At 45.7% G+C, this 18427-nt stretch overlaps 1 protein-coding gene across 5 annotated transcripts in view; it reads right to left on the bottom strand.

Moving 5' to 3' along the window:
* Positions 1-6214: 6214 nt before the first annotated feature.
* The window catches only part of SIPA1 (signal-induced proliferation-associated 1), a 59768-nt gene continuing 47555 nt past the window's right edge, over positions 6215-18427 (bottom strand). For 4 of the 5 annotated variants that reach the window (XM_058160441.1, XM_058160437.1, XM_058160438.1 and 1 more), the window contains one exon: positions 6215-7920. In XM_058160441.1, the coding sequence (XP_058016424.1) occupies positions 7854-7920 (67 nt within the window). In that variant the 3' untranslated portion in view covers positions 6215-7853. Of the gene's footprint in view, positions 7921-17445; positions 18383-18427 lie in introns of those variants that run through there. The other variant, XM_058160440.1, reaches the window with a different exon arrangement.

Genomic DNA, 18427 nt, shown 5'->3' with positions numbered 1-18427 from the left:
GTCCGGATGAGAAAGATTTGCATTTGTCATTTTTTGAGCAAGGGGAAAGAGGCTGTTGTTTGAAGGAGTGCCTTGAAAGAGAGGGGGGGTGGGCTTTAGATGCAGAGGTGACTTCTCTACACCCCCAAATTAGCTCCCCGCAGATGGAGGAGGGGGAAAATGTTCAGAACTGTAAAGGTTCCCCTTTTGGGGTGTATGTATGTGGGTAAAAAAAAGGGTGCTGGTTTATTGGGAGGAGGGAAAGGATTTTTGTGAAACGGAAGCGATAGTAAAAAAAAAAAAAGACTTAAAAATAATAATAATATCCAAAGCTCTCTTGTGTCTTTCCTAAATGCGTAATAGAATTTAGGGTGTAAAAGACAAGAAAGAAGTAGGGAATTTGAGGTGTCTTTATAAGCAGTCCTCGACTTACAACGGTTTGCTTACTGACCGTCGAAAGTTACAACCGCAACTGAAAATATAGACCATTGTGGACATTGGAATCAAAATTCGGACGCTTGGCGGCCGACTCATAGTTATGGCGGTCGCAGTGTCCTGTGGGGGGGGGATGTCATGTGATCCTCCTTTTGCAACCTTCCGATAAGCAAAGTCCATTTGGAAGCCAGATTCACTTAAAGACCGCGTTACTCATTTAACAACTGCAGTGACTCCCCGAACCACGGTGGCAGACAAAGTCGCAAAAGGGAGCAAACTTAAAAAGGTCTCACTTAACAACAGAAATTGGTGGTAAGTCGAGGACTACCCGTATTTGAAATGTCTCAACTTACGAAGTTGTATCCATCCCACGCTGGCTTATCCAGGAAAATAAAATTAAAAAATATTGAGAATTTTGCAGCATTTTAGAAAGCTACTCCATCTATGGCAAATACAGGTGGGCACAAATCTTTTAATGTGCTGGTGTTTTTTTAATACATAGGCCAGGCACTGATTTTAATATATATATATGGCTCAGGGGCTAAGACGCTGAGCTTGTCGATCAAAAGATCAGCAGTTCAGCGGTTCAAATCCCTAGTGCTGCGTAACAGGGTGAGTTCCCGTGACTTGTCCCAGCTTCTGCCAACCTAGCAGTTTGAAAGCAGGTAAAAAATGCAAGTAGAAAAAATAGGGACCACCTTTGGTGGGAAGAGAACAGCGTTCTGTGCGCCTTTGGCATTGAGTCATGCCGGCCACATGACCACGGAGACGTCTTCGGACAGCGCTGGCTCTTTGGCTTTGAAACGGAGATGAGCACCGCCCCCTAGAGTCGAGAACAACTAGCACATATGTGCAAGGGGAACCTTGATCTTTACCTTATATTATATATATGTGTGTGTGTTTAGCCGAGTCTTTTCTTGGGAATTAATTTAAGAAAAATAAGAATGACATGAGGGAGGGAGGTTTAGGTCTGCTTTCCATGTAGGAATTTGCTTTTAAGGCCCTGCTGGATATTTTCCTGTCTTATAGAAATGAGGTGTATATTCCGAACGGTCTAAGGGATTTTTTTTTAAAAGGAACTTCTCTGCCAAATTATTTGGCAGCGTTTCCCAATCAGGTGCCTATTGGCTGGTGGGGAATAGGGAGGGAGGGTAAAAGTCCCTTTGTATGTGCTCAGAGTTACTCTTGATTGTGGAAAACTTTTAAGGGCTTGAGGTTAATTTTTTTTCTCTCTATCTGGCAAGCAAGGCTGGTGCAGGAGGGAGGGGAGGGGAAAGAGGAGGGGTCTTGAAACATGTATTTCTGAATAACAGCCCCTTGACACATTCCTTTTTTTCCCAAGCAGAAAATTATGCTTGCCAAAAATTAAGAGAATTCTTGATACGGATACTTGGTTCTTTGCTGGTGCAGCAAATGTATTTTTCAGGACAAGGTTCAGAAATTGTGTTTGCCTCGCTTTTGATCCTGTGCTTGCGATGGGGAATTTTAACTTTTTAAAAGTGCCCAGGAAATTTTAACCAGACAAGTCTGGGGGCTGGCAGAAGATTCTTTCTCTTCCTTTCCCTTTTTCCTCTCTTTCTTCCCTTGCTCCGTTTCATTCATTCCTCCCTCCGTCTCTTTTACCCTTCTCTTTCTTTTCTTCTTCCTTTCCCTTTTTCCTTTCCTTCATCTCACTCCTATCTCCTTCCTCCCTTTCATCCTTCTCTTTCTTTTCTCTTTCCCTTTTTCCCTTTCTCCATCTTACTCCCATCGCCCTCCTTCCTTCCTCCCTTTTATTCTTTTTCTTTCCCTTTCTCCATCTGTCTCCTTCCTTCCTCCCTTTCATCCTTCTCTTTCCCTTCCTCCATCTCACTCCCATCACACTCCTTCCTTCTTCTTTCTTTTCTCTTTCCCTTTTTCCCTTCCTCCATCTCACTCCCATCACTCTCCTTCCTTCCTCCCTTTCATTCTTCTTTCTTTTCTCTTTCCCTTTTTCCCTTCTTCCATCTCACTCCCATCACTCTCCTTCCTTCCTCCCTTTCATTCTTCTTTCTTTTCTCTTTCCCTTTTTCCCTTCCTCCATCTCACTCCCGTCTCCTTCCTTCCTTCCTTCCTTCCCTTCTTTCTTTTCTTTTCTTCTCTTTTCAGTTGTTGTTGTTCAGGCTCCAAAGACAGCAAGAGCTGTTCCCGGCAACCCCTCCAGAGGCTGGGCTGCGTATTTCAACTCTTCACTCTTGAAGGGTTCAGATTTGTTTATTTTTAAAGTAAAATTGATTTTTGGACTGAGGTGTAATACATTTAGGGAGGGGGGGGGTAGAAAAAACCTGGAAGACTCACTCTGCCACGATCTGGGGGAGGGGCGGGTTGCACAGCAACAGAAACAGCAGGCAGTCCCTCCCGCTGCCCCCACCCCCAAAATCTGGATCTCTGCTGCCAGAGCCTTTCTTGGAAACCTGAACTGGCCAACTCTGCTGTCTTAAAGACGTACACACTCCTCTGTCACTTTTCTCTAGCAAGAGTCCTGAAATGATCGGACATGATTACAGCATGAAACTAAATACGAGGGAGGGAAGGAAGGAAGGAGAAACGGAAGGAGGGACAGAGGGAGGGAGGGAGGAGGGAAGAAAGGAAGGAATTGAGGGAGGGAGGGGAAGGAGGAGAGATGGGAAGAAGGAAGGAAAGAAAAGGAGAGAGGATAGGCAGAGAGAAAGAAGGAAGAGAGGGAAGGAGTAAAGGAAGGAAGGGAGGTGGGAAGGAAAGAAAAGGAGGGAGAGGGAACGTAGAAGGGAGGAGGGAGGGAAGGAAAAAAAAGGAAGAGGAAGGAGGGAGGAAGGAAGAAGGGAGGGAGAGAAAGAAAGAAAACAAGAGGGAGGGAAGCAAGGGAGAGATAGGGAAAGAGGAAAGGAAGGAAGGCGGGAAGGAAGGAAGAAGGAAAATGAGAGAGGGAGGGAAGAAAGGGAAAGGAAGGAAGGGAGGGAAGAAAGAAGAAAAATGAGAGAGGGAGGGAAGGAAGGGAGAGACAGAAGCAAGGAGGAAAGGAAGGAAGGAAGAAGGAAAATGAGAGATGGGGGAAGGAAGGAGAGACAGAGGGAAGGAAGGACGGAAGGAAGGAAGAATAAAGAAGAAAAAAGAAAGAAAGAAAGAAAGAAAGAAAGAAAGAAAGAAAGAAAGAAAGAAAGGAAGGAAGGAAGGAAGGAAGGAAGGAAGGAAGGAAGGAAGGAAGGAGGGAGGCAGGGAAGACGAGAGAAGCAAACAAGTGCCAACAAGGTGTGTTGTTTCAGCCGTGCCGTTCCAGCTTTGAACCAATCCGATGCATTCCGGGAAGTCCAGCCACAGCTGGGCGCACATCCTAAACCGCAAACCCGGTTCCCTCCCATGATATCTCTGCCATAGGGGCGGGGGTCTGATTTCCCGATCGGTAGGAAACGCCTGTAAAATGATAGCCATTTCAATGTGTCTGGTCGGTTCCCTTCTTTTCTTCCTTTTCTTAAAACCCATTTGCCAATTGGGGGGGAAGAAGAAAAAAAAGAGATTTATTTATGTCCTGCCCAGATCTGGATGTTTCTCTGTCTGCAAAAGGAAGCGGGGCTTCCCCCTCACAAACAGCAGGAATGTCGACAACACACACACACACACAAATCGTTTCCCCAAATATGAAGAGATCTGAAAACCGGCTTGCTTGCTCCTTGCGGAATACAGGTCGTCCTCGACTTAACAACGGTTCACTTAGTGACCGTTCAAAGCTACGACGGCACTGATTCAAAGGGACTCTCGGGACCGTTTTTTTCACAACTGAACACGGTTGGTTGCAGCAACAAGCATACAGTATGTCACACAGAAGTGAGCACACCTCCTCACATTTAGTAAATATTTAAGTATATCTGTTCATACGACAACACTATCACTATCAGGGGTGTGCTCATTTTTGTTGCCAGCAGTTTTAGACACTAATGGCTGTGCGTTGCGTTATTCTGAGGAGACGGCACATTTACGCTGCTATACAAGCTGTATGCTCACTACTTTTACGTTGCAGCCAAGTGTTGTTTCTTCAGTGTTGTCGCATGAAAAGATATATACTTAAATATTTGTAAAACGTGAAGGGGTGTAGTCACTTCTGTGACATACTCTGTGTGTGTATGTGTGTACATATATATTATATATGTGTGTGTGTGTGTGTGTTTATCATCTATCTATATCTATTTTTCTATCTATCTATTTTTCTATTTTTCTTTCTATTTTATATCTATCTTTCTATTTTTCTATCATCTATCTATATATTTTTCTATCTATTTTTCTTTCCATCTATTTTTCTATTTATCTATCTATCTTTCTATTTTTCTTTCTATCTATTTTTCTATTTATCTATCTATCTATCTTTCTATTTTTCTATCTATCTATTTTTCTATCTATCATCTATCTATATTTTTCTATCTTATTTTTCTATTTTCTTTCTATCTATTTTTCTATTTATCTATCTATCTTTCTATCTATTTTTCTATCTATCATCTATCTATATTTTTCTATCTATATTATTTTTCTATTTTCTTTCTTTCTATCTATTTTTCTATCTATCTATCTTTCTATTTTTCTATCTATCTATTTTTCTATCATCTATCTATATTTTTCTATCTATCTTATTTTTCTATTTTCTTTCTTTCTATCTATTTTTCTATCATCTATCTATCTATCTATCTATCTATCTATCTATCTATCTATCTATCTATCTCTTAGCAGTGATTCACTTTACAAATGTGGCAAGAAGAGTCGTGAAATGGGGCAAACCTCAACCAATTTCTCCCTCTGCAGACAGAAACTGGGGGCTCCGTTGTGGTCGTAAGTCGAGGACTACCTCTATCATTTCGAACCCATGGCTGTCCGGTTTCTTCTGAAAAAACTCCGCTGTTGGAGGACCCACAAGGTCTTTGTCGCAGCTGGGGAAGGCCGGGGAGGGGAAGGGAAGGGAAGGGAGCCGGCAGGCCAAAGGCTCAGCCAAGCCGAAGGTTGAGCCCACTTAATTATATGGCCGAACCCAACCGCTAAATACACACCAGGCCTGAACGAGCCAAGACCTGCGTTGCCCTGGGGCGTTGGGAAGCGGAAACCCCACGGAGGGGGCCAAGCTGGAAGACTGAGATGGGGAGGGGGTTGGGGAGGGGCTCTAGGGCCCCACACAAAAGGAGGAAGGGGGAAGGGAGGGGTGGGGGGAACTGGGCTGATCATCTTTCCAGATGGAAGTCCTGCAGAGCGAAGTCTTGACCATTGTTGGTTCGTCCTTTGCCTTCCCTGGATTGAACAGACTCCCCCCCCGCACCCCCCCCCCAATTCCAGGGTCCCCACAAGGATGACAAGGGGAGGCCAAAGTGGAGCTGTGGATGAAGACTATTTATTGCACGAAGAAGAGAAGGGAATAACTCTGTACATTCAGTTCAAATGCAGCCCTTGGCAAAGGCTGGACAAGGAATTCACGCCTTCCTTTAACTACAGTTGAGAAGGGGGAAGGAAGGAAAGAAAGAGAGGAGGTGAAGAAGTTGGAGGAGAGGAAGGAAAGGAGAAGAGAAAAGAACAGAGAGGAGAGGAGAGGGAAGGAAGGAAGAAAATAGGGAAGGAAAGGAAGGAAGGAAGGAAGGAAGAGAGGAGACAGAAAGAAGGAAGGAAGGAAAGGGGGAAATAGTGAATGAAAGGAAGTAAGTAAGGAAATAGTGAATGGAAGGAAGGAGAAAGGAAGGAAGGCGAGGGAAGGAAGAAAATAGTGAAAGAAAGAAGGAAGGAAGAGAAGAGAAGAGAAGAGAGGGAAGGAAGGGAGGGAGGGAAAGAAATAGTGAATGAAAGGAAGGAAGGAAGGAAGGGAAGAGAAGAGAAGAGAGGGAAGGAAGGGAGGGAAGGAAGGAAATAGTGAATGAGTGAACGAAGGAAGGAAATAGTGAATAAAAGGAAGGGAGGGAGGAAGGAGAGAAGGCGAGAGAAGGAAGGAAATGGTGAATGAAAGAAGGAAGGAAAGGAGGTAGGGAGAGGAGAGGAAGGAAATAGTGAAGAATTGAAAGGAAGGGAGGGAGGGAAGGAAGGAAAGGAAGGAAGAGAGGAGAGGGAAGAAAAAAACAAAATACTGAAGGAATGAAAGAAGGAAGGAAGGAAGGAAGGAAAGGAAGGAGGGGGAGGGAAAGGAAAATAAATAGAAGAGGAGAGAAATAGAACAGGAGGAAGGAAAGACGGACAGACTACAAAGACACAGAAGAGCTCCAGAAAGTGGGCCCCGATCCCAAAAGGGTCGGGGAGTTGAACAAAGAGGAATGGAAAACTAAGTAATGGGTAGCACCATTTTGAGGTGTGGGGGGGCCAATGCTGGAGGGACGAAACCCGGGGCAGACCAGACCCCGGGGCAGACCCCCACCCCATTCTACAGGAGCCTCTACAGGTTAAGGTGTACAGGTGAAAGGAAGGACTGGACAGGACAATATATTTTTGAGGGTGGGGGATGGAAGGGGTGGAGGTTAGTCCTATCACAGCTTTCAAAAATAATAATAATAATAATAATTCACAGTAAATTGAACCGGAAGCACGCTGTGCCGTCCCAGACAGTGCGGTGGAGGAGGAGGGGAGGGAGAGAAATGGAAGATTAAAATCCAAGAGGTTTCCCCAGCGTCTCTCGGGGACAAATCTTCGGCGGGAAACCCACCCCGCCTGGAAGCCATGTTGCAATTATTGCCATTTTATTGGTTTTGACCGCCCCCCCCCACCATCCTTTCCCACGCTGAAGACACGGAGGGGGGGGTGCTCTTCCACCGGGGGCTGGGCGGAGACCCCTCCCAAAAAATTAAAAAAATTATAATAATAATAAAAAAAATCTGTGGCTGAATTTTGGCAACTTCCAGGAACTGCGCGAAGGCCGGCAGGAATCTCAGGTGACCCTTCTTCTCCCGGCCCCCACCCGCACTCTGCACAGCAACGAGGGTTTTGGGAGGGGGGGGCGCGCTTCGAACCCAAGTCCCCAAGGAAAGCCCAGCTGAACCTGAGGACGGCGGCAAAACCAGGTGCGCTTTGAAGAGGCGGCGGTGGGAGCGATGGGCTCCGAACAGTCGAAAAGAGCTGACCAGCCACATGGGTCTTTTCTCGTTCAATCATCCAACCCCCTCTCTTTGAGGGGGGGGAAGGCAGCCCCCTCTTCCCCGCTCGACAAATGGGGGAGAACTGAACTTCCAGACAGATGCAAGGCTCTGCGAGTGATGGGGTTTTTTTTCCCCCTCACAAACAACCACCGACTTCTTGGATCTCCTGGTGGTGCCCTTTTTCCAGGGAGAAAGTCAGGCGAGCTATCCAGGGCTGGGCCAGGAGGAGGTGGCTGGCCGTAGGGGGGTAGGTGGGGGTTAGGGTGTCCCCTCACGGGCAGTGGGGGCCAGAGGACCCTCCCCCCAACATCTGGGTGACCTGGCTGAGCTGGGCCGCGGCCGTCTCCGACGCCTCTTTCAGTCGCATTGTGTTCTGCTGGAGGGTTTGCATTTCGGCTTGCAGAGCCGCCTTTTCGGCTTTTTCCTACAAAGGGGGTGTGTGGAGGCAGGGTAGGGGGTGGGAAAGAAAAAAAAAAGGGAGGTCAGACTGGAGATTGGGTGGGGAAGGGGCTTCATCACTGCTTTGAGGGTAATTATCCTGGTTACCGTCTTGATTCAAATCGGGTGGCAAAGTTTTCCCCAACTGGGAAAACCAGGCGCCTAAAAATTGGGAGCGGATGTCGTGTTTCGTTAAGTTCGAAGGGTGTTCAAACTCCTTTCCTTTAGCGGCGCTTCCCGAACGTGCAGCTTAAACTGCACGTTTGGTGGACTGCAACTCCCAGAATTCCCCAGGTTAGCAGGGATTCTGGGAGTTGAAGTCCGCATCTCTTCCAAGTTGGCAAGGTTGAGAAACACCGCTATGAAATAAACAATTGGTTTTTCCTTCCTTCCTTCCTTCCTTCCCCCTCCCTTACTGCCTCCTTACTTCCTTTTTTCCTCTATCCTTCCTCCCTTTGTTCCTTTCTCTCTCCCTCATTCTCCTTTCCTTCCTTCCTTCCTTCCCCCTCATCCTCCCTCCCTTTCTTCTCTCCATCCCTCATTCTCCTTCCTTCTCCCTCCCTCACTGCCTCCTTACTTCCTTTTTGCTCTATTCTTTCCTTTCTTTGTTCCTTTCTCTCCATCCTTCGTTCTCCTTTCCTTCCTTCCTTCCTTCCTTTCCTTTTCCCTCACTTTCCATTCTTTACAGACTTTGGCAGCTGTAAAGCCGCCAGAAGAAAAATTGGAAGGAATTATTTCCTTCCAATTTGAGGCAAGATAAGGGAGGGGGGGGAAAGAGAGAGAGACAGAAATGGCCAGAAACTGATTTTAACTAGATGTTAAGTCGCAATTTCTGAATAGCCCAAGCCGAGTTCGGTCTTCAAACAGACTGGGAACTTGAGACCATCATAGGAAATATTTACAAAAAAGAGAAAAGGAAAAAATTATGGGATAATGAGATAACCCCAATCTTTTCAGACTGACAAACACGGTCTGTAAAATAGAGAACAATACGAAAAATCATCACAATGACTCAAGTATTGCGTGGATGAAGATCGAACACATTACAGGTAGTCCTCGACTTACGACCTCAAGTGTATCCCAGATTTCTGTTGCCGAGTGAGAAATGAAGTTCGCTCCGTTTTTACGACCTTCCTTGCCACACCTGTTAACGCGAATAGCAATGCGGTCCTTAAATGAATCTGGCTTCCCCATCGTCTTCATCAGAAGGTCGCAAAAGCGGATCACGTGACCCCCTGGACACTGCAACCGTCGTAAGTATGAACCAGCTGCCAAGCGCCTGAATTTGGACCACGCGACCACAGGGGATGCTGTTAACAGTCGTGTGAAAAGTGGTCGAAAGTCACTTATTGTCAGTGCCTCTGTAACTTTGAATGCTCACTAAACGAATGCTCGTTCGGCAGAGGACTACCTAAATATACTACATATCTTTTTATACAGAAAAGAAAGACCTCCTACCGTTTGCATATCCCATGCAAAACCAAATTCGCCACAGAATTAATTTGCTCTTGTGATTTAATGCAGGGGTGGGATGTGACTCCGCGAAGAGGTGGGTTTCAGCAGGTTCCGATCAGTTCTGGGGAACCGGTAGCGGAAATTTTGAGTAGTTCGGAGAACCGGTAGTAAAAATTCTCACTGGCCCTGCCTCCATCTATTCTCTGCCTCCCGAGTCCCAGCTGATCGAGAGGAAATGGGGATTTTGTAGTAACCTTCCCCTGGATTGGGGAGGGAATGGGGATTTTGCAGTATCCTTCCTCTGGAGTGGGGTGGGATTGGAGATTTTACAATATCCTTCCCCTGCCATGCCCACCAAGCCACGCCCACCAAGCCACACCCACAGAATCGGTAGTAAAAAAAAATTTGAAACCCACCACTGGACTCCGCCTACTTTGATGACATCATCAGGAAGGAGCTCTGAGACTGTCCCTTAACCCACCCACCTACAGGTGATAATTCAACTGGTTCGTAACGGTTTGGGCGAACCGGTAAGCCTGCCCACCTGCCCTGGCTCCAAGTCGTGCTACTTAGGCATGTTTTCAAGGCTGGGCGCCAGTGGCGAGTTGCTACCGGTTCGCCACGGATTGGAAGAACCGGTAGCGGCGATGAATGGCTCCGCCCACCCGCCTAGACGCTTCCGCGCATGCGAAGCGTGCACTTGAACGAACCGGTAGTAAACTAAATTAAAACCCACTACCACTGGGCGCCTGCATAGAAGGCACGCGAGTAGCGAAGCGGTGGTAAAGGTAAGTACAACCCACCCCTGCGACCCACCCCCTTCCCCGAGATTAGCAGCAAAGTCGGCCATGCAAACTTAATACTGACTGGATGAAAATGGATAAAATGACAAGCTTCGTTTGTTTGAACCACACCCTGAATTTTCTTTCTCCTGGTTTTTTTTCTCTTCCAGAACCAAAATAATCTTATTTCCTGGCAGATTTTTTTGCATGACGTGTTTCTGTTTTTTTGCTTGGCGCTCTCTCTCTCTCTCTCTCTCTCTTTATTTATTTTTTGCATTTGAAATCAAATCGAGGTCACTGCTTTTTTTTTTTTTTTTTTAAACTCCCCTGCTAGGTTTGCAGTTTTGTTTCTGTTGAAATGTTTTGCTTTTTTTCAGGATGCTCGCCCAGTGGCCGTCTGCCACCCGTCGGCTCCCACTGAGGTATTTACCGAGCCAACAAAATAACATCAGGAAAGAAGGAGAAATATGTTGGGAGGAAAGGAGGGAAGGAAGGTGAAAGTGAAGGAAGGAAAAAGTGAAGGAAGGAAAAAGAGAAGGAAAGAATGAGAAAGGAGGAGGGAGAAAGGGAAGGAAGGAATGAGAAAGGAAGAGGGAGAAAGGGAAGGAAGGAAGGAAAAAGAGAAGGAAGGAAGGTGAAAGTGAAGGAAGGAGGGAAGGAAGGTGAAAGTGAAGGAAGGAAAAAGAGAAGGAAGGAATGAGAAAGGAGGAGGGAGAAAGGGAAGGAAGGAAGGAAAAAGAGAAGGAAGGAATGAGAAAGGAGGAGGGAGAAAGGGAAGGAAGGAAGGAAAAAGAGAAGGAAGGAAGGTGAAGGTGAAGGAAGGAAGGAAAGGAGGTGAAAGTGAAGAAAGGAAGGAAAAGAGAAGGAATGAGAAAGGAGGAGGAGAAAGGAAGGAAGGAAGGAAAAGAGAAGGAAGGAAGGTGAAAGTGAAGGAAGGAAAGGAGGTGAAAGTGAAGAAAGGAAGGAAAAAGAGAAGGAAGGAATGAGAAAGGAGGGAGGGAGAAAGGAAGGTGAAAGTGAAGGAAGGAAGGAAAGGAGGTGAAAGTGAAGAAAGGAAGGAAAAAGAGAAGGAAGGAATGAGAAAGGAGGGAGGGAGAAAGGAAGGTGAAAGTGAAGGAAGGAAGGAAGGAAAAGGGAATGAAGGAATGAGAAAGGAGGAGGGAGAAAGGGAAGGCAGGAAGGAAGGCAGGAAGGCAGGAAGGCAGGAAGGAAGGAAGGGACTACTCATTTATTTTAGAGCAGTATTTCTCAAAACTTGCAACTTGAAGACATGGGGACCTTAACTCCCAGAATCCATGCTGCTGGGGAATTCTGAGACTTGAAGTCAACGTATCTCAAAGTTGCCAAGATGGAGAAAACATTGCCATTGCCATTTCTTAAAATGCCCGAGATTAAAAGCAAAATAAGATAAGCAGAGCTAAAATCAGTTAATTTTGAGTTCCTGAAAACCGATATTATGTTCATATTCTGCTTTATTTATATTGACATTTTTTTTCTGTTGGTCCTTTTAATTTCCCCCTTCTCTTTTCCCAGGAACGCTGTTCACTCCAGCCAACCACAACTTCCTCTGTCTTCCCACTCTTCTGCCCGCAGGGCTGTGCTTATTTTGTGAGTCAATTTTTGTGGCTCTCTATGCAAAACTCCCAATCCTTTAAAAAAATATATATAAATATATAAATATATATATATATGTTTTCTGAGGTTTTCGTGGGTGTTTGTATGTAGGTCTTTGGCTATTCGGGTTTTCTCCCGCGTAAAATTGGAAGTGTCTTGGCGACGTTTCGACGAAATCCCATTCGTCATCTTCAGGCTTCAGCTTCGTACTTCTGGGAGCAATGTGTGATTGCAGCTGTTTCTTCCTTTTTAACTGCTAGTGGGGGTTTGAACTGATTGGGTGGGAGCTTGGCTGTGCTCTGATTGGATGGGATTTTTTTTGTGCTCATGAAGCACGACCAAGGACCAGAAGCCAGACCGCAGCTGCAACATTAGCCATTTCAAACCCCTCCAATCCATACATGCAGCAGACTGACACCCACTATGAAGATGTAGCACGAACACGACCACGAAGCCAAACAACAGCAATGCAGCTCACCAGCTCAAATCCTCCTGCAACTCAGACTAATCTGAGCACAACAAGCCCCCACCCAAACAGGACACACCCCCAGCCAATCAGAGCACAAAAAAAATCCCATCCAATCAGAGCACAGCCAATTCCCACCCAATCAGTTCAAACCCCTGTTATTTAATAACAAGCCTGTTATTAAAACACAGCTGCCTGCAATTACTGCAGGTTCTAGTCCCACCAGGTCCAAGGTTGACTCAGCCTTCCATCCTTTATAAGGTAGGTAAAATGAGGACCCAGATTGTTGGGGGGGCAATAAGTTGACTTTGTAAATATACAAATAGAATGAGACTATTGCCTTACACACTGTAAGCTGCCCTGAGTCTTCGGAGAAGGGCGGGATATAAATGTAAAAAAAAAAAAACCAACAACAACAACCCACTAGCAGTTAAAAAGGAAGAAACAGCTGCAATCACACATTGCTCCCAGAAGCACGAAGCTGAAGCCTGAAGATGACGAATGAGACTTCGTCGAAACGTCGCCAAGACACTTCCAATTTTACGTGGGAGAAAACCCGAATAACCAAAGACCTCCATATTTATTTATTTATTTATTTATTTATTTATTTATTTATTTATTTATTTATTTATTTATTTATTTATTTTAGGCTCTGATCTATTTTTGCACTAATATTTTATAGAAGCCATTAATTTCATTTCTGAGTATTAGATGCAAGAATCAAGATATTGGGAATCCCCAACTTGTGAAAGCAAGTTTAGGATTGTTTGTATATTTGTGTGTGTGTGTGTGCCTTCAAGTCAGTTTTTTTAATTCCTGGTGGCAGTCTAGACAAAATTCCTGCAGTTTATGGTTTATCTATTCTTCTATGCAGCTATTTTAAGCTCCCTTGGGCTTGGCTCAGGCATGCAAATGCCAGCTGGGGATGATGGGATAGGCCAGCGTTTCTCTATCTTGGCGACTCGAAGATAAGTGAACTTCAGAATTCCCCCAGATTGTGGTGGAGGGAAACTGGCTTGACCCACCTCTGTTTTCCTTTCCACTTCATTGATCAACTGAAGCAAAGAATAACATAGTTAGGAGTGAAATGCTCCTGGTTTGGACCGGATCGGTTGATCCTGTAGTGATGGCGGCGGGTGGTTCGGAGAACCGGTAGCAAAAATCCCTGTCTCCCCCACCCATGCCCAATCGCCCATTTGCTGCTTCTTTCCGTCTTGGTCGCTTTTCCCGCCCAAATGGTAGGAATAGGTTGTAAAAAATGCTTTTAAAAGGTTAAAAAAAAAAAAAAAGGCTCTGACGATCACAGCTAAGCCCTGCGATCGTCAGAGCCTTTTTTTCTTTTACTTTTAAAAGCACTTTTTAACAACCTATTTGGCCGATTAGATTGTAAAAAAATGCTTTTAAAAGCTGGGGTGAAATGTAAAATTTGTTACTACCGGTTCTATGGGCCTGGCTTAGTGGGGGGTAATGTGACTGGATGGGCGTGGCCAACTTTTTCCCCCCAACTTTTAAAAGCATGTTTTCTACAATCTCTTCCACCAAAGAGGTTGTAAAAAAATGCCTTTAAAAGCCTGTGATGATCAGACAACTCAGCTGGGATCGCCAGAGGAAAAAATGCTTTTAAAGGGTTCTGACAATCCCAGCTGAGTTGCCTGATCACCAGAATCTTTTAAAAGCATTTCTTCTACAACAGTAGTTCTCAACCTTTATAGTGCTGCGACCCCTTTAATACAATTCTCCACGATGTGGCGACCCCAACTGTAAAATTATTTTCGTTTTGAATTTATCACGCCTGAAGCCGTATTGGCTAGCGATCTGAACTGCTTGCGATTGCCTTGAGGACGGAGGCATTAAAGCGGAGACTCCTCCCCTATTAAGTTTATCGCGCCTGAAGCCAGATTAGGCTAGCGATTGGGAGTGATTGCAGCTGCCTTGAGAGGGAGACATCGGAGCAAAGATTTCTCTCTTTTTTAATTCATCGCGCCTGAATTCGGCTAGCGATTTGAAGAGCCTGCAGCTGGCTTGGGGAGTCAACCATTGGAGCGCGATTCTTCAACTCGCAAGTATACTTCCCATATTTCCGATGGTCTTAGGCGACCCCTGGCAAATCGTCATTCGACCCCCAACGGGATCCCAACCCACAGGTTGAGAACCGCTGTTCTACAACCTCTTCACCCAAAGAGGTTGTAGAAAAAATGCTTTTAAAGGGTTCTGATGATCCCAGCTGAGTTGCCTGATCACCAGAATCTTTTAAAAGCATTTCTTCTACAACAGTAGTTCTCAACCTTTATAGTGCTGCGACCCCTTTAATACAATTCTCCACGATGTGGCGACCCCAACTGTAAAATTATTTTCGTTTTGAATTTATCACGCCTGAAGCCGTATTGGCTAGCGATCTGAACTGCTTGCGATTGCCTTGAGGACGGAGGCATTAAAGCGGAGACTCCTCCCCTATTAAGTTTATCGCGCCTGAAGCCAGATTAGGCTAGCGATTGGGAGTGATTGCAGCTGCCTTGAGAGGGAGACATCGGAGCAAAGATTTCTCTCTTTTTTAATTCATCGCGCCTGAATTCGGCTAGCGATTTGAAGAGCCTGCAGCTGGCTTGGGGAGTCAACCATTGAGCGATTCTTCAACTCGCAAGTATACTTCCCATATTTCCGATGGTCTTAGGCGACCCCTGGCAAATCGTCATTCGACCCCCAACGGGATCCCAACCCACAGGTTGAGAACCGCTGTTCTACAACCTCTTCACCCAAAGAGGTTGTAGAAAAAATGCTTTTAAAGGGTTCTGATGATCCCAGCTGAGCCTCGCGATCATCAGAGACTTTTTTTTTTACTTTTTAAAAGCATTTTTTCGGCCGAAGAAAAAATGCTTTTAAAAGTAAAAAAAAAAAAACCTCTGATGATCGCGAAGCTCAGCTGGGCATGGGAGGGGGGCAGGGATTTTTGCTACCGGTTCCCCGAACCACCCGCCGCCATTGCTACCGGATCGGGCGATCAGGTCCGAACCGGAAACATTTCACCCCTGTTTAAAAGGTTAAAAAAAAGGCTCTGATGATCCTAGCTGACTACAGGAACCACGAGCACCACTCAGGTGACCCTGAGGACACAGATAAACCTCCAAGTGGCCTCAAGGACCCTCTAAAAGGATGCAAAGGACCAGCCGCCTACAAGGAGTATCAGTCCTTCCGTTCCTCCCACCATCCAAGTCAGAGCTGAAGAAGCTTCTTGGACGAGAAGCGGAACGTCTTCGAAGACAAACCAGAAAGTCCAGTTGCCTCTTGAAAAAAAGCACCTTTGGGACTTAATAAACCTTTGGGTTTTCAAACTGCCCAAGGAGCTGCTGATCCAATTCTACAGAGGAATTATTGAGTCTGTCATTTGCACCTCTATAACTGTCTGGTTCGGTTCTGCAACCCAACAAGAAAAACAGAGACTTCAGAGGATCATTAGAACTGCAGAAAAAATAATTGCTACCAACTTGCCTTCCATTGAGGACCTGTATACTGCACGAATCAAGAAGAGGGCCGTGAAAATATTTGCAGATCCCTCGCATCCTGGACATAAACTGTTTCAACTCCTACCCTCAAAACGACGCTATAGAGCACTGCACACCAGAACAACTAGACACCAGAACAGTTTTTTCCCGAAGGCCATCACTCTGCTAAACAAATAATTCCCTCAACACTGTCAGACTATTTACTGAATCTGCACTACTATTAATCGTTTCATAGTTCCCATCACCAATCTCTTTCCACTTATGACCGTATGACTATAACTTGTTGCTGGCAATCCTTATGATTTATATTGATATATTATCATCAATCGTGTTGTAAATGTTGTACCTTGATGAACGTTATCTTTTCTTTTATGTACACTGAGAGCATATGCACCAAGACAAATTCCTTGTGTGTCCAATCACACTTGGCCAATAAAATTCTATTCTATTCTATATTCTGGGCGTGGATTGCTCTAAGAACCGTGCCAGCCTGGGTGAATTCACCTCTCCTGAAGAAGAAAATTTCCCCCCATTGGTATGATTCAAAATAAACAAAACCCTCCTGGATGAAAACGGAGAAAACCAGACAGGGTGAAGCATTGGTGCCCGGGACATAACATCCCGGCAGCAACCTCAGCAGACGAGTCTGCGTGTGGGCGAGCTCCAGAATTGTCTGGAAAAAAGAAGAACCTGGCTTTGGAGAGATTTGCAAAAAAAAAAAAAGAGAGATTTGAAGGAAGGGACAAGATTTCCCAGTGAGTGGCTCTTTTTTTTTTTTTTTTTTTAAACAGAGGAACGCTCTGTTTAATTAAAGTTGTTTAAAGTTGTTCCGAATGTTACGGATCACTCAGCGCCTCCTTCGAGACCTGGCGATGGCCAAGATGAGTCCCTGCCTGTTTTCTTGGCAAAGTTTTTGGAAGTGGCTTCCTTGGGCTGAGAAACCGAGAGTGAGAGAACAGGCCGAAAAGTCACCCATGAGGCATCCTACACCGAGGACGAGACTAAAAATGCACATTTCTGACCTAAAAACTTGAACCAGGTACCCAAATCGGCTTTAATCGGTCCGCCGCAGTGGTGAAATCCAAATTTTTTTACTACCGGTTCTGTGGGCGTGTCTTGGTGGGCGTGGTGTGTCTTGGTGGGCGTGGCAGGGGAAGGATACTGCAAAATCCCCATTCCCTCCCCACTCCTGGGGAAGGATACTGCAAAATCCCCATTACCTCCCAACTCTGAGGCCAGCCAGAGATGGTATTTGCCGGTTCCCCGAACTACTCAAATTTTCTGCTACCGGTTCTCCAGAACCTGTCAGAATCTGCTGGATTTCACCCCTGGTCCGCCGGGCCTTTGTGTATTAATTTCTAGGCGTTGCATTTTATTCTTTCAAATGACGCGCAAGAAATAGAATGACAGCTTTTATTCATCCTAAGAAGCGCAGTGGCCCGTTTTATGTCGCGTCTCAGGATGCAAAGAAACCACGTTAATTGCAGGAATTTGGTACGTCTTTTTTTTTTTTTTAATTTGCATTTATATCCCGCCCTTCTCCGAAGACTCAGGGCGGCTTACACTATGTTAGCAATAGTCTTCATTCTATTTGTATATTTACAAAGTCAACTTATTGCCCCCGCAACAATCTGGGTCCTCATTTTACCTACCTTATAAAGGATGGAAGGCTGAGTCAACCTTGGGCCTGGTGGGACTCGAACCTGCAGTAATTGTAATTGCAGGCAGCTGTGTGTTAATAACAGGCTGCATTAGCAGCCTGAGCCACTTCCCAGCCCTTGAATTGTAACCGTTCGTTTAACGACCGTTCAAAGTTTTAACAGCACGGGGGGGAGTAGTGAAATATAGTCGCACCTCCTCGCACTTACGGCTGTGACAGCATCCCTACTGTCACGTCAATAAAATTTGGATAACTAGCACCTATTTACGACATATCCATAACTGGGGTTTTTTAAGAAAAGACTGGACAGTCGCTTGTCTGCGATGGTATAGGCATGCACGCGCTGGGAAATGAACTTCCGGTTCCCGAAGTAGCACACAAAGCCATGTCGCCTGGCATGTGCGGCGTCACCCATGCGCACTGGCCAGCTAGCCTTCTGGTTACTGGCGTGCATGCATGCGCGACAATCAGCTGGCTGGCTGATCTTCCTGTTTGAAGGCATGAAGGCCAGCTGATCGTCACATGCACTGTGCGCCAGTAACCAGAAGACTAGCTGGCCGGTGCAGATGCGTGCGCCAGAAACCTGGAAAAAAGAAATGTGATGTTGCCCATGTACCAGGCGTCATGGCTCTGCGTGCCACTTTGGGCACGCGTGCCATGGGTTTGCAATCACAAGCAGCGGGCTGGACTAGAAGTGCCACTTTATAATGTCTTGGTAAGGCCACACTTGGAATACTGCATCCAGTTTTGGTCGCCACGATGTAAAAAAGATGCTGAGACTCTAGAAAGAGTGCAGAGAAGAGCAACAAAGATGATTAGGGGACTGGAGGCTAAAACATATGAAGAACGGTTGCAGGAACTCGGTATGTCTAGTTTAATGAAAAGAAGGACTAGGGGAGACAGGATAGCAGTCTTCCAATATCTCAGGGGCTGTCACAGAGAAATGGGAGTCGGGCTGTTCTCCAAAGCACCTGAGGGTAGAACAAGAAGCAATGGGTGGAAACTGATCAAGGAAA

Source organism: Ahaetulla prasina, chromosome 17, assembly GCF_028640845.1.
Source record: "Ahaetulla prasina isolate Xishuangbanna chromosome 17, ASM2864084v1, whole genome shotgun sequence".
NCBI classification, from domain to species: domain Eukaryota; kingdom Metazoa; phylum Chordata; class Lepidosauria; order Squamata; family Colubridae; genus Ahaetulla; species Ahaetulla prasina.
This window is presented reverse-complemented; position numbering and strand designations above follow the sequence as displayed.